We start from the raw sequence: 24,695 nt of genomic DNA, 5'->3' as shown, positions 1-24,695 counted from the left end.
AGAGCGGTGGTCAACCCTTGTGGAGTTTCATTTTTTGTTATTGTTACTTTGTTTTATGAGCCTGGGTGTTTTGCCTGAATGTTGGCCTGTGTCTTTGGAGAGCACTGCTCCCCTAGGACTGGCCTTACACACTTGTTGTGTGCCACCATGTGGGTTCAGGGAATCGAACCTGGGTCTTCTGCAAGAACGGCCAGTGTGCTTAACCAATGAACCGCCTCTCCAGCTGAGTTCCATTTTAAAACTGGGAAAAACAGCAAAGAATTTACCAGCCACTGGAAGCAACAGAGTATTGGATGAACTGGAAACACAGAGGGATTTGAATGTCATGATCGGTCACCGATCCTGACAAATGCTGACACATCTCAAGTCCATCTATATGATGCTAGTTTGAAAGATGGGCAACACAAGTACCCAAGTTCACAAAATAAGGGAGAAACAGCTGCAGGTTCGGAGGCAGCAGCAACAGGGGCACGAAGGAGTTTAAACATAGCTGTTCTCTACTCGTTTGCTCAGACAAGGAATGAGGTGAACTGGACAGAATGTTCTGCAGAGAGGATGGTGAGAGCAGTCAATGTACCTCTCGGCCAGCAGAGGGCACAGGGCAAGGAGGTGATGCTGGTTTGAGTGAGGTGTAAATTAGAGAGTAGCTGAGAGAGGTTTAAGTCAGAAGGTAGGATAGTGTTGGAGACTGAAGCCTCAAAACAAGAACATGACTTTTAAAGACGAGTAGTGAAAAGAAATGTTTGTAGCAAAACCATTTAAAGCGTGACTATTGGGTGACACTAAGTAACTGGCGCCCAGGCCAGTACTAAAAGAAGTAGCTAGGTGGGACATATTTCTAGATATTTTGATGTTTGAGGGAGTCACATCTGCTTATTTGTGAGTGAAAGCTCTCATGCTGGTCAACTCTGTAGCCAAGGATGGCCTTGTGCTGCCCCAACATCTGGCTCTTTGACCACACACACCACACACACCACACACAATTGATTCTAGCTTTGAAATGCTTTATTCTTTTTGGTTATTGGAATTTATCTTTTTGGAAATTTTAATCAAGTAGTACATTTTTAAATTAACCCCAAAGGTATTAAGTACCACTCAATATGAATACATACAAGTAGTTTTCCATTCGGATTTACAAAAGCATTATTTATTAGTAACAAAAATATAGAAGGGGTTAAGTTTTTCCTTTGATTCAAAGATTTTATTTTTAAAATACCATTTTATCAACATCCTGCTATAGATATTTTAAGAGACAACAGAAAAAGTAGTAGTAACAAAAACTCTTGTGGCCAAATCATCCTCCTATCTGGGCTGGCTGCTGGGCAGACCCTGCTGGGGTTTTGTTCACCTGTGTGCAGATAACTTCATTTCTAGGACGGATTTTTAGGTTTTGTATGTGAAACTCTTAAGAGTAACATGATGTTTGTAGTAACTGTTAGTGTGGGTAAAGTCACCTGCTCACCTAAGGCTGTGGAGGCCACAGCCCCCCCCCCCCCTTATGGGCTCCCTGGGCTCCCTGCATATCAGCGCTGGCTGTGACCAATTCTCTGTGAGGTGCTCACCTCATAGCAGTCACCAGAATCCTCGGAAGGCAAGAGACATCTCAGATTACAAGAGCACTTCAGGGTGCTACATCAGGCTAAAAGGCCAACAGCTCATCCTAATCCTCTCAAAGACCCTGGTCCCTAGTGGCAGGCACAGTGGGGCCACAGCCTGAGTTCTCTGCACTGCCCGACTTCAGTGGCAGGGAAGGGGTCACACATCCTCTGTGGTAGCGCTAGCTGTAATTTGAAATCTCCACGTGTGCTGTCACCTTGAGTGGACAAAAAGCAGCAGTCCAACCTGCTTTTATTTGCACGGCCATATGTGGGCTGTCTTATGTACTATTTAGTTCACAGGCAGAGACTGGGAGAAACCTGAGGAACTTAGATACGGCAACTACTCCACAGCTACGTGCCTAACACTAAAAACGGTGACACTGCAAAACAGTTAACCAGAGCACAACTGTCCCATGGCCCCAAGTCCTGGACAGCGTTCATCGACAGGGGGCGTCTCTAGAATTTCATACTGAAGTTCTTAAGAATTACGGTTACAGAAGAAACCCACAATGTGACCTAAAGGTCTCAGAATTGACTACAATGATAAATTAATATTACTTGTGGATGATTTTAGACCTTTTAAAGTTAGGTATAAAATACAGTAATGCAAAGTAAAAGTTCAAATGTGTAACAAACACTTCCATTAAAAAATGGATAAAGCAAAACACATAAACTTCTGTTACAAATAGTAGGGAAGGGGTTGGGATTTAGCTCAGTGGTAGAGCGCTTGCCTAGCAGGCGCAAGGCCCTGGGTTTGGTCCTCAGCTCTGGGGTGTGGTGGGGTGAGGGGGTTGGGGAAGGGGGAAGACAAAAGAACAAATATTAAGGAAAGTGCAGCCATCAGCAGACACTTTCCCAGAGACATACCGCACACCTTTCTACCATGCATTTAGTGACTATGAAGAAAGCTACAATATTCTATAAGGAATGCATTTTCTGCCAATGTCATTAAAAATGGCAACTCACTTATTTGCCAACAAATTAGTGCAAAATCTGAAGAGTCTGTATTCAAAGAGAACAATGGTGGCTCACAGCAGCACCACTGTGAGGAACCAAGTCCCCACCTCACCCCGGCAGTGGGGGCTCTAACAGCAGAGCACACAGAGGAACGGCCTGGCTGGCCGGCTTGGGATGCAGCGTGAAGAGCAAGCATGTGGGCCACCATGGAGCAAGGACCCGTAACCTCTGTGTGCACACCAGGAATCGGGGCAGCATGGGGTGGTGTGCCAAGGGTAACTTAAAAAAGGGACAAGAGAAATACAAGAACTATTTTATATTTTAGTTAAAAAAAAAAAAAAAAAAAAGAAAAAAAGGACTTCATAGCATATATTCCAAGAAAAATCACTTTCATATATTTTGAAGCCACATGAAAACCAAGACTGTGGAAACGGGTTATCGATACTTTAAAAACAAAACTACTGACGAAGAGTTTTTAGTAGAGTTCATGACGTCATCTCTTTGGCAGGCAGTGTGAGTCTGACTCACACGCTTCCGACCTTCGTTACACACTGGGTCACATCGCTGCAGATGCCTCTGACCGATAGGTCTTGATAAGGTGCCATGGAGACCCAAGGCCACGGAAAAACTGAAGCACGAGTGGTGAAGGCTATACCACGTGTGAGCCAAGGGCTGCCTGACGAGCTGCAAGGCTTCAGGAAATCTCTAACCTGGATGAGGGCCAAAGACCGTCACTCTGAGAAGATGGGTCCCTTCATCTCCGAAGTTCAGAGTTTGGTCTCAGGTCAGCAGCCCGACAGAAGCCAGTGTGCACGCTCCACAGGTCTTCTGAGTGGCCGCAGGCTGCTGTGTGTACTGGACACAAGCTAAGCACATAACAGCATAAGCCCACTGTGCTTACTGCGGCCCTGAGAAGACGCTGGGAGAACTCCCCCGAGGGAGAGGCCCTAGCATTCAGATGTTTACATTCCCTTCACCTACACTGTCACAAGGCCTCTACAAGATGCCGTAAATGCAAATTCTAATAGGAAAGCACTGTAAAAATTAGGGGTAGTGTTTGGCACACGGTGCACTTGTGTAGAAATTCGTTCTGTAGAGTATGTCTGAGGGCTCATGTGAGGCCAGAAACATACACAATGGTCGTCTGAGGGAACGAATTAGAATCTGCACACCCTTTCCCAGGGCACAGACCTGCTCCAGCCAGGCGTCTGCATGCACACCCCACAGTCCACACTTCACAGATATTGCACGAGTACCACTGACGACACGCGCTGTGGTGCAGTATCAGGAGGCCGAGTTTCCCCTGCAGTATATTTGTTAAGCATTCAGGTTGAACATTCCAGAAAAGCTTGACGACCAGTTTCAGAACAAGAATGCCGGCCATCTCTCCTTGGTCCGTCAGGGTAAACAGTTACTGATGTAGTTAGTCATGTTGTTCTAGTGTTCAGCATTGCAAATTCAGCAAAACCTGTTTTTGACATTTCCTATGGTGTTCCTTCAAAAACAGGAGAAGCTTCGTCTAATGTAAAAAACTAGAGTGAGTCCACAGGGCAGTAATTTCCAGCAGAGGGCTCCGTCTACATTCTGAGAAGCACGGCAGAGCAACATTACAATGTCAGCTTTCAGAGCGAGGTGCGAGGCCTGCCGACACACTCGGGACACCCCACACTCGGTGCGGTTAACTGCACGGTGCAATTCAGCTTTCTCCTCCCTAAAACAATTAGGGTACACTACAGCTGCTGAAAGGATTTCTGGTTTTCTTGGTCCTTTGTTTGTTAGGTCTAAGGTTGATGACATCTCCACCATTAAGGGAACTTGAATTCTGACCCAAGTGACTTCCAACAGACGCATTAAAGACACCTGTATAAACGGGAAAGCACAGTGACTGGTCCACTCCAAGTCCTGTCACGGGCATACCATGGATTAGTAAAGTGGGACAGAGAATCCGGGACATCGGGTGTTTGTGTTTCTTGTTGTACCAGAACAGAGACACCCTAAGCGTCAGTTCACCTCCCTATGACTCAGTGCGCTCTAGCTCACCGCTCCATATCTCCAGTAACTGCATCCTGAGGCTAAAACAGCACAAGCAGATCGGTAGTGACCAGAGAGTGAAAGAGGAAGCTGTTTTCACTGCACCTTGATGTGGGCTGTGCACACAACAGGTCTTTAACTCAGGGACTGCCGAGCATCAGGATACACAAAACTCGGTCGGCCATAGGCACCATGGGAAGCTGCAGCCTAACTGGTGATGAACAGTATACAGCACACAGGGATGTAGTGTCGTACTGCACTTTATCGTCCTGTTTGGGGTTCTGGAGACAAGGTCTTTCTATGTAGCTTAGTCTGACCTTGCTGTCAGTGAGTCCAAGCACGACAGACCATGTTTAGCACCATGAGGAAGCGTAGACCCACTGGATGTTCAAAGGCAGTCTAACTTCCTTCCTGAGGAAGGAAGGAGGATGTACAAAGGGTGGGAGTGCACTCCTGACTGTGCCCTGCCTCGAGTGTCCAGTGAGCATCCAAGGCCAAGACAGCATTGAACAGCGTCACTGCTGTGTGGACTGAAAACTCAGAAGTAACAAGTCCTGTTTTAACGAGAGAGCTAATTCCCACCAAGCTCAGTGACCATGATTCTAACAGACAGAACCCAGATTTCTTAAAGAAATGAGCGTCACACACTTAAAGTACTTACAGCAACAGGAGGGCCAGCTCGGCGCACGGCTGGGGTGTCCCAAGCACTTACCTATCTTGTTACTGCTCGAATGTGTCTGCTCTGGTTCTTCCGTTACTTGTTGTTTGAGTTTTTGTAGGTGTTTCTCAGCCAAATATTTAAAAACTAGAAAACACACACACACACACACACAGTGTGACTATGTAAATAGGTCTATTTTCAGATCACAATATTTATACTCACTATTAATTTTAAACTAGATTAAAAGAATATGAATTGGGGTTGGGGATTTAGCTCAGTGGTAGAGCGCTTGCCTAGCAAGCACAAGGCCCTGGGTTTGGTTCCCAGATCCGAAAAAAAAAAAAAAAAGAATATGAATTAGTTAAATTCAACTTTTAGAACTTATTTGAGCAGTACCTGAGAAGTGCAATGATATACCAGTCCCTGAAGTGTCCAGAGAGAGAGCGAGTGCACTGTACCCTCCGTACCCTCCAGCTCTGCTGTCTGAGAAGCTGGAACCATGCTGAACACCTTGCCACGTTACCCTGACTCATCCTCCATTTTAGCTCTGGAGACAAGGCCCAGGCCAGCCTGAACTCCAGCCTGCACTTCCTGAGAGCTAGGAGTATGGGCACGCACCCACCACGCCTTGCTTAAATGAGTTCAGTCCCGAAAGACACATTCCCTTTCTTCTGATGAAGGAAAGTGCACAGAATAAAGACCCTGAGGACAACCCAGTTGCAATTCAAACATGAAGATTCCGGAATGAGAAAACCTCACAACTGTCTTTAATCATACTTTGTTTGTTTCTGTCTTGTTCACAGGGTTTCTCTGTGTAGCCCTGGCTGTCCTGGATCTCACTCTGGAGACCAGGCTGGCTTCACCCTCAGATCCACCTGCCTCAGCCTCCCAAGTGCTGGGATTAAAGGCTTGTGCCACACCACCTTCCGGCTAACCTTTCTTTTTTTTTTTTTTTTTTTTTTTTTTTTTTTTTCAGAGCTGGGGACCGAACCCAGGGCCTTGCACTTGCTAGGGCAAGTGCTCTACCACTGAGCTAAATCCCCAACCCCTAACCTTACTTTCTTAAACTAGAAAATGGTGAAGAAATGTTGCTGCCTGGTGGAGTTTTCTACCTGGTAGAATAATACAATAATTTGGGTACCTTTTAAAAGTATGCATGAGGAACATGTAGATTATATATGTAACATGTCCTTCAGTTAGTTATTTGCTCTGTGTGTGGCACAGGCATGTGGAGGCTGGAACACCACCAGTTGGAGCTGGTTCCCGACCTCCTCCCACTCTGGGCTGCAGGGTCGAACACCTGCTGGGCGCCGTACTGGACCATAGCTTAGCTTGAAGGGCTATGACAATAAATGTTGGCAAAAGAGGAGAAGAAGTGGCGAGTAACCACGAACATTACTGACTCATGCGGGACAGAACACTTTCAAAATTAACCACAAAGAAATGACATTTTTAAAACAACCCAAACTTCTGTTGCAGTAATTACCTTCGTTCACATTTAGATCCTCCTTCACGGATGTCCTGTAGAATCTCAGCTTTAGCCTTTTGGCCAGTCCCTCAGCTTCCTCACTGCACATCAATTAAAAAGTAAGCCAGTAAAGTTACCACTGAGAGGCTCTCCTAGGTTACTTTTCAAAGTGTCTGAGTAACACCGGAGGGGCAATGGGGGGTGAAGGGGTATTGGGGGTGGAGGAGTGCAATGTGTTTTCCGAAGAAGCCTGACGTTGCTCCCCCTTAACTAAAATGGAAAGGCAGCTGAGTGGCCAGCACTTAAGCAGGACCATCCTGTACTGTCCTTGTGGGATATCCACCAATCATTTATAATAGTTGTGAACAAAATGTAACAAAACACTTAGACATTACTTTTCTCTACAGAATATCTTAAATTGGGTCTGGGGTCATAGCTCAGTTGGGAGAGTGCATGCATGACATCACAGGTAGACAGGCAGACAGAAGAGTCAAAGTTTCAAGGTCCTCCTCAGTTATAAGAACTGGAGGCCACGCTAGAATACATGGGATCATGCCAAGAAGCTCCTTAACAGCATTTGAGTCAGGTCCCTGTAAGGTCCTTGTCTTCCTCTTCCTGCCAAAGCCAAAGTGAGCACATCAGTGCCCACACTGGAGATGGATCTTTATTTTCGTGAAGACTATGTGACCCCCAGATTCCTGATTTGCATTTCCTGGGTAGCTCTCCCAACCCTGACACCAAGGATGGCCTATGTCCAGTAAGGTCATCAAAGTCATTATGGTTCCTCTTCAGGAAATGGCTGTCATTTTATAAGACTATGAGAATTACTAGTATCCCTTAAGAAGGCCTCCTCCGAGTGAGTGAGACACCTCAAAAGAGACCCTCCCCGAGGTATACAGGACATGAATGCAGGCCCAGCAGGTCCGAGGCTGAGGCTGGATGGTCTGAGTTCACCTGGACAGGGAAGGGGCTTGCAGCCAGCCTGGGCCACAGAACCAGACACACGTTCTCAATAGGCAAAGCAAGAAAGAAAGGTTAAAACTAAAGCAAGTGTTCAAAAGCTAGCAAACCATTATCAATACGGAAGAATAAACATGTACAGGTAAACATCTGGATGAGTAACTGTTAAAGAGTTTGAGGGAAGACAGAGATGGCCCCATGGTTAAAAGAAAGACGGCTGGCTGCACAGCCATGAGAACTACAAGGTCAGATCCAAGCACCCAGCTAAGAAGTGGGGTGCGAGCTCACGCACGCCTTAAAGTCCACAGCTGTAGGGGTGTGGAGACAGGAAGGTCACTGGGGCTTGTTGGTTTTGGTTTTCTGTTTTGTTCTTTTTAAGTCTAGCAATGATCTCCATGTTGCTGGAGAGACCTGCCTCAAATAACAAGGCCTGCATGTGAAGCCCTACCTCACACCCCCATCTCTAACACACACTTAATCTTCTAAACCGAACAGTCTGAGAATACAAAACTTGCTTATTGTCATGCACACAGATCTACTTACATTAAAACACCTAGAGAACCTTTGCTCTCTTCTTTCCCTTTTTTAATTAATTTTTTTTAAGTTGGCCCTTCCTATGTAGCCCAGGCTAGCCCATAACTTGGGCAGCCCAACCTCAGCCTCTAGAGTGCTGGAATCTAGTTATGCACCATGGGGTAGGAGAAGCACATCAGCCCTACCTACTGTCTCCTGTGGCAGCAGATTTCTATGTCTACCACAGAAAGAAGAATTTCAGGACAAATCAGTACGAGAAAAGCTTTAATACAGATTTAAGCAAGGGGAGTCGGGGATAGTCAAAGAAGCCACAAAGAACAGGAAAGAGAGAGGGGAGGGAGGGAGGACATCTTACTTTTTGATACATGAATCATCCAGAAGATCGATCTTGTTCTGTACAAGCGCGGTTGGTATATCTCCAACTTCCGCTACTACCTTTTCTCTCCAGCTGGAAATTGCTTCAAAAGACTCCCTGTCTGTGGTAGAAAACACAAGCACACAAGCCTGGGCTCCTGCAAGATCACAAAAGAAAACGTCACCAGATTAGCAAAGCGACTGTGTACAGCGCACAGACAAAGATGACTTCCACTGGACCAATACCCAACGCAGGTTTTACCATCTGCTTAGACTGCAGCCAACGGACTTTCAAATTCAAAAGCACAGGCTGCTGTGAAGAACAAGCCGCTCAAGTGTCAAGGTTAACTTACCCTGAACAGTTGTAGTTAAACATTATAGAGCATGGCTTAATTCCCACCTAAAGGCAGAGGAAAGTAGGTGAAGGCTTTAGAGCACAGATCTCAGGAGAGCTCAGTGCGGTTTGAGGAACAAAGGGCAAGGCAAACACAGCCTCTCTCCAGCTATTAGGTAGGTGATAGAATGGGCAGGCACCAGGGAATGTCAGGCCAGAGGCACCAAGGGAATGTCAGGCCAGAGGAAGACATAATATTGGTGCAAGAGCTGAGGTGACCTGGGAGTAACTAAGCAACTGGCAGACACTGGCCAGGCAGACACTGGGATAGGCCAGCCCCTGCCTGTGTCCCTCCCCTGTGGGACAGCTGCAGAGGCCCATTCTGTGCGGTCACTGACTGGCTACCTTGTTGTGCCTAAGGGATTTTGTTTTTATTTGTGTCTTCTTGTTTCTGCAGAGCCTTGGGTTTCTTAGGGCATTCCCAAGAGGATCTGGTAAAGCCTTGAGCCTCCCTAGGCAGCTCTACAAGGTTCTTTAAAGGGACTGGACCCAAGTTTCCGACTGTGATAATTAGCGTCTATATTCAAAGTAGAAGTAGCCTTAGGCTGTTCAAAGTTTCCCCTTCCCTAACACCCTCCCCTTTCTACTGCTTCCTAGGATCACTCCCAAATAAATCCCTGGGGCTGGAGGTGGGGCTCAAGGAGCAATTCGAGGAGAAAACTGAAACAGACCAGAGACACCAATAATGGTGTTAAATCTCACAGGGACAGGGAAAACCTACCACCCAGGACGGGGGCTACTGACTCCCACCCTCTGGAGCCGCCCACTGGCAATAGCTCATCCAGGCTGGAATCTTAACTGGCTTGATGTGGTACAGGTCTTGAGCAGACAAGCGGAGTACCACAGCCAAGCCATGCCCGGAAGTCAGGATCACACAGTTCTCTTCCCATTCTACCCCTTTAAATGCCCTCCACCTAGGGTGTCCCCTGCACTCTGACTCGGGGTGGGGGTTGACACAGATGACTCATCCGCAGCTGAGCACTCCCTCCTTACCTCACCACTCTGCCCACTAGGAATGTCTGTACTAACCAGCACCCACTGGGAACTAGCAGCTTCTGACTGTAGTTGAGAGCCACCCATGTCAGCACAAAGCATTAGGGGGAACTCACAACTTTACTAGCACAGCACTGAGCAAGGCAACAGCAGGTTCCCCACCAGGACCTGGGGTCTCAGTCCTGGGCTCCCGACTACGCTTGCAGTACCAGGCATGCCAGCTCCAGACTCAGGCGGCAAGGACTGGGTCACCCAGAACTGTCCCACACCGGCAAACGATTGTGCCGGTGAGCACATGTGGCCAGGCATGTCTGTCTGTTGTCTGGCACAGAGATCGGCGTTATTAAGGATGAAGACTTGCATTATTAGAGGACGAAGTGATCTTTGTTAAACACTGCACTATGGAAAGGCCAGAAGATCTGCTGCTTTGAGGACACTATGGGCCGCACAGTACAGGCAGATCAACTCTGAAGAACTATTATGAGCGGGAAAAGACATGGCTGCCCAGATTATGAGCCTAACTTAAAACAGTTCAGTTTCCCGACAAAGAGACCTACGACCTCCCCCCATATTGGGGCAAGGGAACTTGTAAAAAGCCTGGACATTTCAAAACTGAAAGAAACTCAAGTTGATGCTCTCCCGAAATGGAAGAAGGAAAGGCCTCTGGAGACCTCGAGAGAAACCCCAGGCTGGAATAGGGCTGCTGCATGGGAATCCAGAGTTTTCCCTTTTCTCCCGTAATACCTTGGGAGAAATAGAGATAACTGTTAACCATGCGGCAGAAAAGGCCCTGCTGGGTACCAGAGCTACCATCTGCTTCAAATCCCGCCATGTTTAAGACTCTGCTCCTCTGAGTAAAAGTAAGATCCAAGCAGTGGGGTTTTCTAACCCCTCCACTGCTGCCTCCAAGGCAAACCCCTGCTGAGTTTCAACTGGAGAAACTGTAGATGTCAACTCTTCCGCTGCTGATTTATGGCCCTATCTGCTGTTAGGATGTGACTTTTTTTTTTTTTAATATTTATTTATTTTATGTATGTGAGTAAACTCTAGTTGTACACCAGAAGAGGGCATCAGATCCCATTACAGATGGTTGTGAGCCACCATGTGGCTGCGGGGAATTGAACTCAGGACCTCTGGAAGAACAGTCAGTGCTCTTAACTGCTGAGCCATCTCTCCAGCCCAGGATGTGACTTTTTAAAAACACAAAATCCAGGGCTGGAGAGATGGCTCAGTGGTTAAGAGCACTGACTGTTCTTCCAGAGGTCCTGAGTTCAATTCCCAGCAGCCACATGGTGTCTCACAACCATCTGTAATGAGATCTGATGCCCTCTTTTGGTGTATCTGAAGACAGCTACAGTGTACTTCTACATAATAAATGAATAAATATTTAAAAATAGACTCTACACATGTAGAAACACAAAATCCTCTTCGCTCCTTTCTCTAAAAGCAAAAGATGACTTCAAGCTTGGGAGACAGCGGCCCCCATGCTCCACACTACTTATGAAGAAGCCAGAAGAACTAACTCTATAAGAGGAGGCTGACAGCCTTCTTTCACAAGTACCATGGAATCACGGACTGAAATCCTCACCAGACACAGGTAAATAAGATCAGCGGCCCCAGCTGATCCCTGACCTAACATAAATGACACACTTTGAGGGAAGACGGTCTATAGGGAATCAAACCATCCCAGAGGAATTCTGAGAGAAAGGCTTATAACCCTGGCATAGCCCTTACAGCACCACAGTACAACAAGGGAGCCAAAGGGACAGTTGTGGGGGTCTGTGCGGGTGCAGGAGCTCCAAGCCTCAGTCAAGTCATCCCTCACCACCCGTCAGCCAATGGCACCTAATACCTGTACCTTGTTGTCCAACCTTCTCTAAGCCTGCTTTGCAGTCAGACTGCTGCAGTGTCTCCTGGCATCCCTGTTTAATCAAGCAGCAGTGTTTGCCTTCACATGCAAGACTCGTGTGTGAATTGTGAGGCCACAGGATACTCGTATGTCCCACACAGTTTTCTTAAATCCTTAAATCTGATTTATAGTTTTCTTGTGAGTCTGCTCAGATGCAGTGAGTCAATGACCTACTAGAACGGCTTCTCCCTCACACAATACCTGTCTCACACACACAGTCTTATGACACCAACTAGCTAAGACAGGCCATAAAGTATCAAAAGGTAAAATGTAATTTTGCCAACCGGAAGATGAACAACTGGGTTATACTGTGACTTCTTTGGGATTCCTCATAACCCTTGAGTTGTATTTCTGCTACTGTGGAAAATTTCCTACCCCTAAAACAAAAGCAAAACAAAACCCAGACAATTTCGGGGCTTACTAGGACTAACTACCTATTAATTGTTCAAGCCCATGTCAACAGGAACAATGATACTGGACCGCTAGACTTGGAGAAAGGCGCAGCAAGTGAGGAAGGACTACCAAACCCCACACTAGGGCACCCAACCGCAACCCTCCCTTTCCCGTTTCATGAGACACAGGGAACTGGGCATGCTGACTCAAGAGCACGGCAAGACATGGCCCCTTGGTGTGTCAATCAGCAGTCAGAGCCGGAAGCTGGAATATACGGCCTGCCTGAGGGCCATCTTAGTCACTGCTGCTCTATTAAACACAAGCTAAGAAAGAGACACATGTACATACATGTGCACGCACACATACACCCATACACACATGTACACACATACATGCACACATACATGTACATGTGCACACATGCATGAGGGAGCTCACCCACAGCCACATGCACGCACGCACTCATACACACATGCACATACACATGTGCCTCATCACACAGAACTGCTGCTGAATTCACATCACATCCAGGATTACTGAGAGTTGCCCAAATTTTTTAAGATTCATTTTTATGTGTATTTACGCATGTCTGTATGTCCGTATGTCTGTTATGCAGGCATGTATGTACACACTATATGGATACTGATGCCCTTGAAGAGAGTGGGTGTCAATACCCTGGGACTAGATGATGATAGGTGTGAGCTTGATGCTATATCTGCTGAGCCACTTCTCTAGACCTGAGGTGCTTAGGTTCTTGTGAAACACCTTGCTCTTGTCTCCAGACATTTCCTAGTGCACCGCACCTCTCTACCTTAGTCCCTGTATCAGACGAACAAGGAGAAACAGGGCTACGCAAATAGACAATACAGATCTTTAGCCTAAGACAACCAACTGGAAACATCTACTAGAAAAACAGAATTATTTTACTTATGACATGAGCAAGGACATTTTCCACCAGGATATTTAATTTTTTCTACTCTTGATATAAACTGAGAGTACTCGTTGCCTGTGATTAAATCTTCTCTGACAGCTAAAGTTGTGGCCTTAACCAGAGCAGCAGGCTAACCAGAAGATAAAACAGTTAAACGTTTACCCACCTTATGGCAACACACCGGGAGTGGTTCATGATACGCTTCAGAAGCAGGACTTCTGACTATTCAAAATAGTCAAGGAATCTGTTCTAGATCCCAACCATTAGCCCAAATAGGACGTCTATAACAAACAGTGAAGTGATACTGGGCTGGTAGTGTCTGAAACCACACGCAGGAAAGAATCCATCCACTTCAAGATGACCACGCTATTCCTGAGCTCCTCCTTCAGACTCAACAGGTGGCCCCAGGACAAGAATAGAAGGGCTGCAGTCTCAGCGCCGAGTCACCTGTGCTGGGTCCTGTGGGCAGGCCCACAGCAGCCTGAGTACCCACGTGCTCTTCCGGAAAACATAGCTAATTCACTGGACACCAGAAAGAATGACCTCTTGGCATAAACAGTATTTTTGGAAGCTTGCCCGAACAGTAGCTCACAATATATTCCAGACAGTCTATTTGTCCCAAAGACGACATTGCTCGACAAGACATATCTGTTTACCAGATGACCATGTGAAGCCTATCAATTAGACATTATCTGAGTGCTTCCAACACAAGGATATAAATATGTCTTAGAAAAAAATCTGTGTGCTTGCCCATCTGGGTGAAGCTTTCCTTTGCTGGAAAACCACTGCCTAATGGTAGGAAAGATTCTGTCATAAGGAATTATTCCTCGGGCATTGCTGAAGAATTACGTAGTGATTATGGAGCTCACTCTACTGACAAGTACTTAAGTCTGTCTGTAAAATCTGGCCTATTATACAAATGCTCACCATACCCAGTCCTCGGACTGGTCAGGCGAACAAACAGCACCTATAAACCAACCGCAAAGGTAAGCTTTCCCCTTGGCCTGGCCAAAATCTCTCCAGTTTGCTCTCCTTTGGAGATAGATAATCTCTGGGCATCCTATACAAAAGGGCACGAAAAACTACATGAGCCACCTCTGCTAACGGGGACCTTACCTTAGACACGACTGTAGTGGTCTTACAGAAATGGCAATAAAAAATTTGTAATTGGTTACAAAATGCTTCCACCATGAGCTCCAAGGAGATAAAAAGCTGACTGAACTAAGATGCCGACTGTTGGGGAAGAAACTGCATTATGGACTCTACTCTGGCTCCGACGGAGGACCCTGTCAGGTCTCTGATCTGCCTCCCAGGCTACAGCATGAGCTCAGGCTCCTATGTCCACCTCAGACATGTAGCACCTCCTCCTCACGTCATATCTGGACCCCAGAAAGGCTGGGCCCTCACCTTCTACAGCACCGTCAATTAAGGGCTTAAAACCCTATCCTGGGCCCGTTTAGAAGTTGTCTGAGAATTGTAAAATATTCTTCAGTATGTTTTCCTAGGTGATAGCAAATGCCGATCCTGAAGACTGAAGACGTGAATGACGTCTGCCCTCTCTAGGCGGTTTCAGTTGTGGCTGCTTCTTCCCCAGACCACCCATCTTACTTGACCCAAGTCTTTATTTTTGAAAAGATTCAAATTTCTCATTACTCCCAGGAAAGGACTTTTAAAAATTCCAGGAAGAGCGCTATTGTAAGTCCCATACCGATGGGAACTCCTCTTTGTACACCTGTATTTTACAGCTCCAACCTCTACAGCCAAGGCACTGGAATAAATTCTCTGCATTTTCAGTTAACTATTTGCATTGCCATCCTACCAGAAGAGGATACAGCAAACTCCTAGACACAGCACTTGCTCTGCTGAGCCTACCCACGTTCCGTCGCAGCACAGCCTGCCCCATGACCAGCTCCCAGTCAATGTGGCCTAGATACCTTCCAGTATTGTACCTCACAAAACCTACCAATCACGTGATCTCTGATCCATAGGAACTAACGTGGTGGCTTCAAATTCCAGACGACATTCCCAGCACCTACATGGTGGCTCCTAACCCGTGGAACTCCAGTTCCAGGGCATCCTTGATGCCCCCTACTGGCTTTCAGGATGCCACATACATGTGGTGCATATACAGATATTCAGGCAAACGCTTCAACATAAAGTAAAAATGAATTTAAAAAGGCAGAGGAGAAAAGATGGGGAACTCTTGGAAAGGAAAGTGACATATTTCAGGAGTGGTCTAAAAATACCAGACAACTTTCCAGGGCTGATTCAAAGACAGAGGTGGGAAGAAATGTGTCCTTCTACACAGCACAGACTGGTAACAATGTCAACACAGATGGAATCTATGCCTTGGTTATGGGGAAATGGTCAAACTTCTTAATGGTCAATGGAGATTTTATGGAAAATAATGGAGTCTGTAAGAGTCCATGTTCCCTGATTAAATGAATCTTCAAGGTAACTCACTGTGCAATTAGCTAGGTTTAGAAAGATACTAAGTAAAACTCACATCCTGCCAACAGGAAATGAATGAACGATACTACAAAATCACTCCTAGTGCAGTCCCACTTCCCGCTGTGTACAGTGAGAAGTAAGGTCCTGGTAAGCTTGTTTCTCACTGGAGTGGTCTCTTCTTCCTACCCTTAAGAGAAACACCTGGTACAAGGGGGAAAGGACAATACTGCTGAGAAGAACTAGAAAGACACTGTTGTAATCTGAACTCTCCTGTAATGTAACTTCCTCTTTAATTTCCCCAAACTAGCCCTGGTTCAAAGCAAAATAATAGGACAAATCGGGTTATTACCCACAAGTGAGAATTAACAGCTTAGATAACGCAGACCAATCTCTTCTAAAATTAGAGCTAGCCACTCCACATGAGGAGCTACAGAGTCGGACTGGACAGAAGACTGGAGTTAAAGGAGAGTGAATCATTTCGAGTGCTCCAAACATCAAACAGAATGTCCCAGGAGGCACCAGGGAATCTGTAGACACAGGGACACGTACGTAGACTTTTTGGTTTGTTAGGATCCCTGCTTTGCTCTCTTCACATCATGAGGCCTGGTTGATGACTATGATGCTCCTATTATACATCACACGCAATAATACTACGTCAGATTCAGAGAACACACCCCCAGAGCCCACTCAAAAAACAAACACGCAGCTCAGGTCATGTAGGTTAACAGACTTTATATGATCAGGAATTTTTCCCTTAATGACTTTGCCTGGCATTCCTTTCTCTTTCTCTCTTTTTTCTTTTCTGTTTGTTGTTTGGGACAGGGTCTCTCTGCATAGCCCTGGCTGTCCTGGAACTCACTATGTAGACCACACCGGCCTTGAACTCACAGGATCCATCTGCTTCTGCCTCCAGAGTGCTAGGCCTAAAGCACCATACTTGCCTTTCTCTCTCTTTTTTTTTTTCTTTTTTTCGGAGCTGGGGACTGAACCCAGGGCCTTGCACTTGCTAGGCAAGCGCTCAACCACTGAGCTAAATCCCCAACCCCACTTGCCTTTCTCTTAAAGACTGCTCCTCAGCCTGCTTAGCCTCATGTTACTCAGATGCTAGGAAAGAGCATCCCAGTGATGGGGACTAAGTACTCAATCAAGTACTTCACACTCACCATGTACACACCAGTGATGGGGGACTAAGTACTCAATCAAGAACTTCACACTCACCATGTACACACCAGTGATGGGGGACTAAGTACTTAATCAAGCACTTCACACTCACCATGTACACACCAGTGATGGGGGACTAAGTACTCAATCAAGCACTTCACACTCACCATGTATACACCAGTGATGGGGGACTAAGTACTCAATCAAGAACTTCACACTCACCATGTACACACCAGTGATGGGGGACTAAGTATTCAAGTATTTCATACTCACCATGTACACACCAGTGATGGGGGACTAAGTACTCAATCAAGTACTTCACACTCACCATGTACACACCAGTGATGGGGGACTAAGTACTCAATAAAGTACTTCACACTCACCATGCACACACCAGTGACGGGGGACTAAGTACTCAATAAAGTACTTCACACTCACCATGTACACACCAGTGATGGGGGACTAAATACTTAATACTCCGCCATATACACAGTAGAGGAGAAAAAACTACACTGGGCATATCATCCAGGGAAGACATCATTTTTCACAGAAACAGGGTCTTTCTGTCTCTCTGTAACCCTGGCTAGCCTAAAATTCACTATGTGGACCAGGCTGGCCTCAAACTCATAGATATCCACCTGCCTCTATCTCTGGGGTGTTGGGATTAAAGGCATAAACCACATCCAGCTGCAATCCTACAAATTGATAGCTAAAGGCTATACCACTTCCAGACTTCTCTATTAACTAAATTAATACACCTTGTTTGTGCCTTAAGCTGAGCTGAAGGTGTTCTTCTGTTTTCAGTGATTTTACGGAACCACGAAGAAACCATATAGGGAGACCAAGCACCTCTCAAATGTAAGAGTCTTGCTACCGTCTCCCCCTCACTCAGCCTGTGTGCTGAGAGGAGCACACACCGGAGGAGCCAACAGTGCTCTGCTCTTCTGTCCCCCTGACCTACCTGGATAGGAGTTAGTTACACCACTGTGGGGAGCTCTTCACAGGCAGCTCTTTATACACTGAGGCCATTTTCAGTTAAAGGACAGACTTACAGAAACCAAAGCCATTTAAAGTCTTTTAGTCCAAGGAAACAAAGTATTTACACATCGTGTTTACAATGCAAGTCACAACACTAGGGTCATTTTGTAGTTCTGGAGAAGAACAGAGTTTACAGAGAATGGTGTGATCTGGGATTCTCTAAAAGTTACTGGAGTAGCCAGTGGTACAGGCTGTAACCCCTACCCAGGAGGCTGCTTCAGGAGACTCAGGAGCATGTGCCTCGCCCGGGCTTCAATCCTTAGCAGCACCAAAGCATAAAAACAAAAACGAAATTCAATCATGGAGAAGAAAATAAACCTGATGCCAATGTCGTTTTGAAGGAGGGACAAAAGAAACACTTGGGCCAGTTTCTGGCTGATCTGTCTCCAAGGCCTTTGGGCGTCATGGGACTTTAGGGTGGGACAAACTGTCTACAGTACAAAGCTTTAGTTCTTTAAAAAATCTTTAGGATACTGAACCAGGATCTTTAAAAATTCCCTAAAACTAACTTTTCTTCTTTCTTTCTTCCTTTTCCTTCCTTCCTTCCTTCCTTCCTTCCTTCCTTCCTTCCTTCCTTCCTTCCTTCCTTCCTTCCTTCCTCCCTCCCTCCCTCCCAGAGACCAGGCCAGCCTCAAACTTGCCATGATCCTTCGCCTCCGCCTCCCTAGCACTGAGATGACGGTTGGTGCCACCACACCCAGCTAGCACTGCCTTTGTTATCACTGTTCTCATTTTCTGGTCCTGGGGATTGAACTCAGGGCTCTAGGCATGTTAGGCAAGAGAAACGGCATTCTCCATGGTCTGTGCTTTAGTTCGGGCTCTGGGTCGCGCCCTGACTGCCCTCTGATGGAGAGTGTGACCTGAACACTGTAGGATGACATAAACGCTCTCTTCCTAAACTTACTTTTGGTCACGGCAGTTTATCAGGCCAACAGAAACCCTAAGTAAGACACACGAAAACTCACTGTTTCTTTATCTACCCAAAAGAAAGTTTCCGGTTTACCTCGATAGTAGGCCTTCGTTATCGCATCAAACTCCTCTTGACCTGCAGTGTCCCACAGCATTAGCCTCACGTCTTCATCGTTAACTCTGAAACAAGAGATGAATTTATTCCATGCGAAAGGAGAGCATTTATGCACATTTTTATTTTCAAATCGAAGCTGTCTCGTTGACTTTTCAGAGTGAAATGATTCTGAATGACGTTCCCAGCCGTGAAAGCTGAGCTACACCACTTCTCTGTCAGACAGTTTTTCCACAATGAGCCGTGGGAGATCACTGCAGGCTCTGGGATCAGCAGGGTGGGAAAGCGAAAGCCATGGGTCAGATCATCTCCTCCTCTTACTACACCGTTCCAAATGGGTCTGCGTCCTGGCAATGCGGTGAGAATTGGGGAAGCAGCTGCCTGCCTGGTGAACCTCTACACTGAAGGACAGACAGACAAACTGTTGTAGCGTAGTTGATTCTCACTACAGTAGCTATGGTCTCTATCCCTGTGTGGTGCTGGAGATCAAACCCAGGTCCCTTTGCATGCTAGTCACGTGCTTTACCGCTGAGCTACACCCTCTGCTCTCAAAAGTTTTTTTTTTTTTGGTTCTTTTTTTTTTTTTTTCCCAGAGCTGGGGACCAAACCCAGGGCCTTGCGCTTCCTAGGCAAGGGCTCTACCACTGAGCTAAGTTCCCAACCCCTCAAATGTTATGTGAATATGAGATTGGCAAATACAGTACTATCCTATTCCTGGGCCAGCATGCGCGATGAACATGCGATCCCAGCCCTGGACCCTGAGGGAGGATAGCCTCAATCTGTGCCACATCATAAGGTACTGTTTCAACACAGCTTGAGGCCAGCTCTGGCAACAAAAGGACTGTCTCAAAAACATAAACATGGGGTCAGGGGTACTGACACCTGGGGGAAGGACAAGCAAGAGGACTGGAGTTTGGGGTCATCCTTGGTTACAAAGCAAGGTCAAGGCCAGTACGGACAACGTAAGGACTCGTTTAAAAAACCTCGACATAACCGAAGTGTTAACTGCTCCACACGCCGCTGCCACTTGCTGCCTGGCATGGCTGTTCTCTTTCCAGTCAAGGCTCAGACACTTTTCAAATCAGAACCAAGGGATAAAGCGCTGGGTACGTACTGAATCTGCCGCTCCAAAAAGTCAACGCCGATGGTTTTCTTGTAGTCTTTTGTAAAAATGCCTTTGCAGTAGCGCTGAATCATGCTTGACTTCCCAACAGCCCCATTCCCTACCACCACCATCTTGATGGCCACTTCCATGTCTTCCTCCAGCATTTTTGAAACAGGAACGGTTTCTGGAGCAGCTCTAACTCCAGGAGGTCAGACCCTCTCCCTGAGACCTGCAATCTAAAACAAAACTGCTTTTATCAAGAAACAATCACATGGCGTTGCAATAAGACTGAGGCTCCCGGACCACCTTCTCCCTTGGTAACCTTTGAAAGCTGAAGATTTATGGGCACAATTCTGCCACAGAGACAAAGTATTGTCATTGGGTTGAAGAACTAATTGTATTACTTAGCTTCTCCAAGATCCAGTTTCCTGGCAATAATACCCATCTCGCAGGGTTGCTGACCAAGGATACACTACAAACATTAGCTATGCGCAAGTCATACATGCAAACATTCATTTTAAGTAACACAGTGAATCCCACACTGTGTAGCAACAAATGCATTTATAGACAGGAAACCGGAGAAAACTGCTTTCCGACCTTAGAGATCCTTTGTTTTTAAGCACCTGAAGACAGGTCTTGTGTAAGAATGTATGGTCATGCATCAGGTTGAGCTCTTGGTTTACTGTTCCAGTGTGCACACTACAATGAAAGATGCACAAATTACCTAATGCAACAAACTCTTTGGTTTGAGGCCAGTCGAGGTTTATCAGCCAATCAATGTAACGGAATATGCATGTTTTATACTAAAAAGAATAGAAAGTCAATTTCTTCATTCTTAAAATGACCAGCCTACTTGGATTTTCTAGATCCAGAAAATTCACTACACAGACTGTACCTGAAATGCAAGAACTCTCCTAAGCCTTCAGAGTTGCCCCAGGTCCTTCGGAAACTTTCATGGTCCTAAGAATGTTCTAGAAGCACTTGCTAAAGCGGGCCTGCTGAGAAGATCTAACCATCCATGATCGGACACTTCAGAGCAGTGCCTTTTGAATCTAGTTTTGAAGAGAGGCACAAGCTGGGCCTGCTGGTGCACACCTGCAATCCCAGCACTCAGAGGCAGAGGATGGAGGATCACCATAACTTTAAAGTTGGCCTGGTCTACAGTGAGATCAAGTCTACAAATCAAACAAGAGAAGCCAAGAAGCGTCAAAGGGTGAGGCTTAGCCTTCCCTTCAGAAAGATGCCTGCGCTGCCACCTTTAGGATCTACTGCAGGATCCACACTTGCCTAAGAACACTGGAGGACAGGATACTAGCCTGAGGAGAGTGGGGTTCTCCTTTGCACTGGGCTCTCCACCAGAGCTGGTGCAGGCAGGAGCTCCTTCCTCGAAACTTTCCTTTCAGCGGTGTCAAAGGGCATTGCAGTCCTAAGGCTCTTCAGCGGTCACAGGAACTTCCCCCATAAGCCTCTTGTGCTACCAATTCTATCTCGGCATTTGTTTTCTTACCAGTCCAAATGGACACTCTCCTCCATGAGATTGTATATTCTGGTAAATGCTAGAACCATGAGCCTATGCTAGACACTCTGCACTGTGGCAAATGCTGGAACCCAGGAGAACTTCAAAGAACCTGGATCCAGTGCTCAGAGACTATGATTTCAATGCTCTAGGATGAAACTAAGACTTCAACTACCAGCCTCTTACTTCCCTGAAGCTCAGGAGCTAATCTAAATCTAGCAGGTGTGGTGATGAACCCTGTCCATTACTGTGGGCCTCCCACGACGGACTGAGGTTGGAGAGCAACTGGGAGTTTCAGACGCGTGAGGGCTACATGGTAAAATATTACCTCAGAAAACAAAAACAGTAACAACACAAATCTACAGACCTTACCAAGATCTGACCGTGTTCATCCAGCTTGTGGGCTCACACTGGCTCAGTTCTGGGAAGTCAACTTCCTCTTCTCTATCTATACAATTCTTCACCCTAGAAGTAAAGTTAAAAAAAAAAAAGAAAACACCAAACACCTCAGTAATAACACCAACAACAAAATAAGCCGTCTCCCCCTGCCCTATTACAACTCTATTCGTAATCACGTAAAACTGAAAAGTACCCAAATGTCCTTCAGTGGGCGGATAATATAACTGGATATGTTTAACACATCTACCTAATTAAATACTTAGCACTAAAACGGAGGAGGGGATTATCTGTACAAGAAACTGTGGGGAACAGAAGTGGCTCAACTGGTACCTTGTTTGCCTAGCTCCACAAGGCCCTGGATGCTGTGCCTAGCAGCGCACACACACCTGGCATGAGAGCAGATGTCTGTCATCCCAGCACTTGGGAGGTGGAGGCAGAAGAACCATAAGGTCATGATTATCCTTAGCTACTGGAGCAAGTCTGACACTAGTGTGGACCACCTGAGATCTTGTCTCAAAAAAAAAAAAAAAAAAAAAAATCTAACGAAATCCTCCAGAATAGCCAACGGGTTGCATCTTGAATCCCAAAGGCGCTTATGTATGGTCACTGAAGACGGTTATCAACATTTCAAACTGTTATACTTAAATGACATTCTTAAAACATTCAGTGATTTCTAGGAATCAGGAATTAAGAGCTAAGATATGAAGAGACAACAGGAGGTTTTAACAGGTAGTAGGGCTGGTTTCAAATCCTGACTTGTCTCCATGGCTACATGAATCTAATCTCTCCAATGGTTATTTTTTTTACCAAAGAAAGTTAAAAAAATAATATTTAAACAAAGACGTGAAAGCATTTCGTGGCTCCGGGGATTTCTGTTAAGATTCTCAGAAACCGGGGTTGGGGACTTAGCTCAGTGGTAGGGCACTTGCCTAGCAAGCACAAGGCCCTGGGTTCGGTCCCCAGCTCCGAAAAAAAAAAAAAAGAAAGAAAAAAGAAAAAAAAGATTCTCAGAAACCAGAGTTAAAAACACTGCAGCTCAGCACTCAGGAGGAAGAGGCAAGTGGATCTGAGTTTGAGGCCAGCCTGTCTACACAAGTTCCAAGCCAGCCAAGACATCACAATGAGTGAGACCCTATCCCAAATCACACCCGCATTTAAGAAAAAAGAAAAAAAAAAAAGAAAAGAAAAAAAAAAAAGCAAACCCCAATTACATTCTTAGAAAAGCACGGTTCTGAGGACAATTAAAAACTGACAGTAATTATCAATCCCCTCCCCTCTCTATTTCAAATCCCTTGGCAACCAATGCAGTCTCTCGCGTTGGCAAAGGGAAGGATGGGTCAACTTGCTAAAGAAAGGTTTGCCGGGTTTGGTTTTGCCATCCTACAACAGCCGGCCCGTTACAGAAGGCACAGGATCGTCCCAGCCGGAGTCGCGCAGCCCTGTGCGCCCCGCACCGCGCCCGCGTCGAGTTCTCCCACTCTCCGGTTCCGGCTCCTGGGAAGCCGCGGCGGCTGGTGTGCGAGCCGCGGCCGGGGTCGTCGGCGCAGAACGGTCCCCACGAGGACGCGGGAGCAGAGCGCCGCCCGCAGCCGCTGTCCCCGCCCACAGCGACATCCCGGCGGCACCGCAGCCCGGAGCCGAGGCCGCGCAGGCCGCACTCACCTCTGCCCACAGCCCGGAACCCTCAGAGCGGAGCCCGCAACCCGGAACGCACAACCGCAGCACCCAGCCCGGAATGCACAGCCCGCAGCACCGAGCCCGGAACGCACAGCCCGCAGCACTGAGCCCGGTTCCTCCCCGCGGACGCCTCGCACCCGCTCCGCTCTTTCAGAACGATTAAGAGTCTCTAGCGAACTTTATTAGTATCCGGGTTCACGGAGCCACTCGTCGCCGACGCCGGTAGGGATGGAGGGCGCGCCCGACTCCCGCCCGCCGCGCTGAGGAGCATGCGCCACCTCGTCTGCGCATGCTCAGCACCGGCCCCGCCCTGCACTGGCAGGGAAGGCACGGGCTGGGTTTGCGGAGCCTCAGGCCTTGGTACCCAAGGAGACCAAGGTGAGCAGGATGTGCAAACCTACTGAAGACGCGCCTTGTTTCTCCTATCCAGGGGCCTCAGAAGTCTGTCACCACCTGAGACGCACGTGGTAGCATCGAAGTGATAAGACTGTGCAAAAAAAGTGTTGAGTGAAGACACTTTGTAGGGTGTGACTGGACAAAATAGAAGAGTGTGATGGTTAATAATTCAAAGAACCAACCCACAAATATGAAAAGATCCTGCAAAAAAAGCAAACTGATTTCAAACGCGATGTGATAGCACATGTGTGAGATCCTAGTGCTTGGAAAAATGGTGGCAAGAAGATCAGGAATTCAAGGACAGCCTGAACTACAATAGACCCTGTCTCAAAATACATACGCTTCTTCAGTTGTTTCTGTGTACATCACAATAAAACAGGAAACGGTGATATAAAATACCAAGTGTTGACAAGAGTGTGAATAACTGAATTTGACTGTGAGCTGGAGCAACTCCTTTGAAAGGGAAGGACAATTTGTTACACGTGTGCACCCTGTGATCAACCCTTTCCTAGGCCACACAGCTGATAGGAACCGTCCTTACGATATATGGGCAAACAGATGTCAGAACACCCATGGCTGCATCTGTCCTAATAATTTGTCTTAGTGTTTCTATTCCTGCACAAACATCATGACCAAGAAGCAAGTTGGGGAGGAAAGGGTTTATTCAGCTTACACTTCCATGTTGCTGTTCATCATCAAAGGAAGTCAGATAGGAACTCACACAGGGCAAGAGGCTGGAGCTGATGCA

General features: G+C 46.6%; 1 protein-coding gene across 3 annotated transcripts; it reads right to left on the bottom strand.

Annotated features, from left to right (window-relative positions):
* Positions 1 to 987: 987 nt before the first annotated feature.
* On the bottom strand, positions 988 to 23,801 carry Rab23 (RAB23, member RAS oncogene family). 3 transcript variants are annotated; one of them, XM_032900886.1, is made up of 8 exons: positions 23,537 to 23,801; positions 21,843 to 21,940; positions 19,969 to 20,195; positions 18,837 to 18,922; positions 8,565 to 8,721; positions 6,734 to 6,816; positions 5,299 to 5,391; positions 988 to 4,415 (listed from the first exon to the last, which is right to left on the bottom strand). In XM_032900886.1, exons 3-8 carry the CDS (start codon positions 20,121 to 20,123, stop codon positions 4,276 to 4,278), a joined length of 714 nt encoding a protein of 237 aa, XP_032756777.1. In that variant the 5' UTR covers positions 20,124 to 20,195; positions 21,843 to 21,940; positions 23,537 to 23,801; the 3' UTR covers positions 988 to 4,275. The 3 variants fall into 3 exon arrangements, with proteins under 3 accessions (XP_032756777.1, XP_032756778.1, XP_032756776.1); XM_032900887.1 differs by having other exon boundaries at positions 19,969 to 20,188; XM_032900885.1 differs by having other exon boundaries at positions 21,848 to 21,940.
* Between the last annotated feature and the right edge of the window lie 894 nt (positions 23,802 to 24,695).

This window comes from Rattus rattus, chromosome 4 (assembly GCF_011064425.1).
Source record: "Rattus rattus isolate New Zealand chromosome 4, Rrattus_CSIRO_v1, whole genome shotgun sequence".
NCBI classification, from domain to species: Eukaryota; Metazoa; Chordata; class Mammalia; order Rodentia; family Muridae; genus Rattus; species Rattus rattus.
Note: the sequence above shows the minus strand (reverse complement) of the source record. Positions and strands in the feature narration are given on the sequence as shown.

What these genes read in the sequence shown, in the direction of transcription:
- Rab23 (XM_032900886.1), bottom strand. Translation starts at nt 20,123, where the DNA reads ATGCTGGAGGAAGACATGGAAGTGGCCATCAAGATGGTGGTGGTAGGG. An exon ending in TTTTTGGAGCGGCAGATTCA is followed by an intron (nt 18,923 to 19,968) that starts GTACGTACCCAG and finishes CTCTTGTTTCAG; the next exon opens with AGTTAACGATGAAGACGTGA. An exon ending in AACGAAGGCCTACTATCGAG is followed by an intron (nt 8,722 to 18,836) that starts GTAAACCGGAAA and finishes GTGATCTTGCAG; the next exon opens with GAGCCCAGGCTTGTGTGCTT.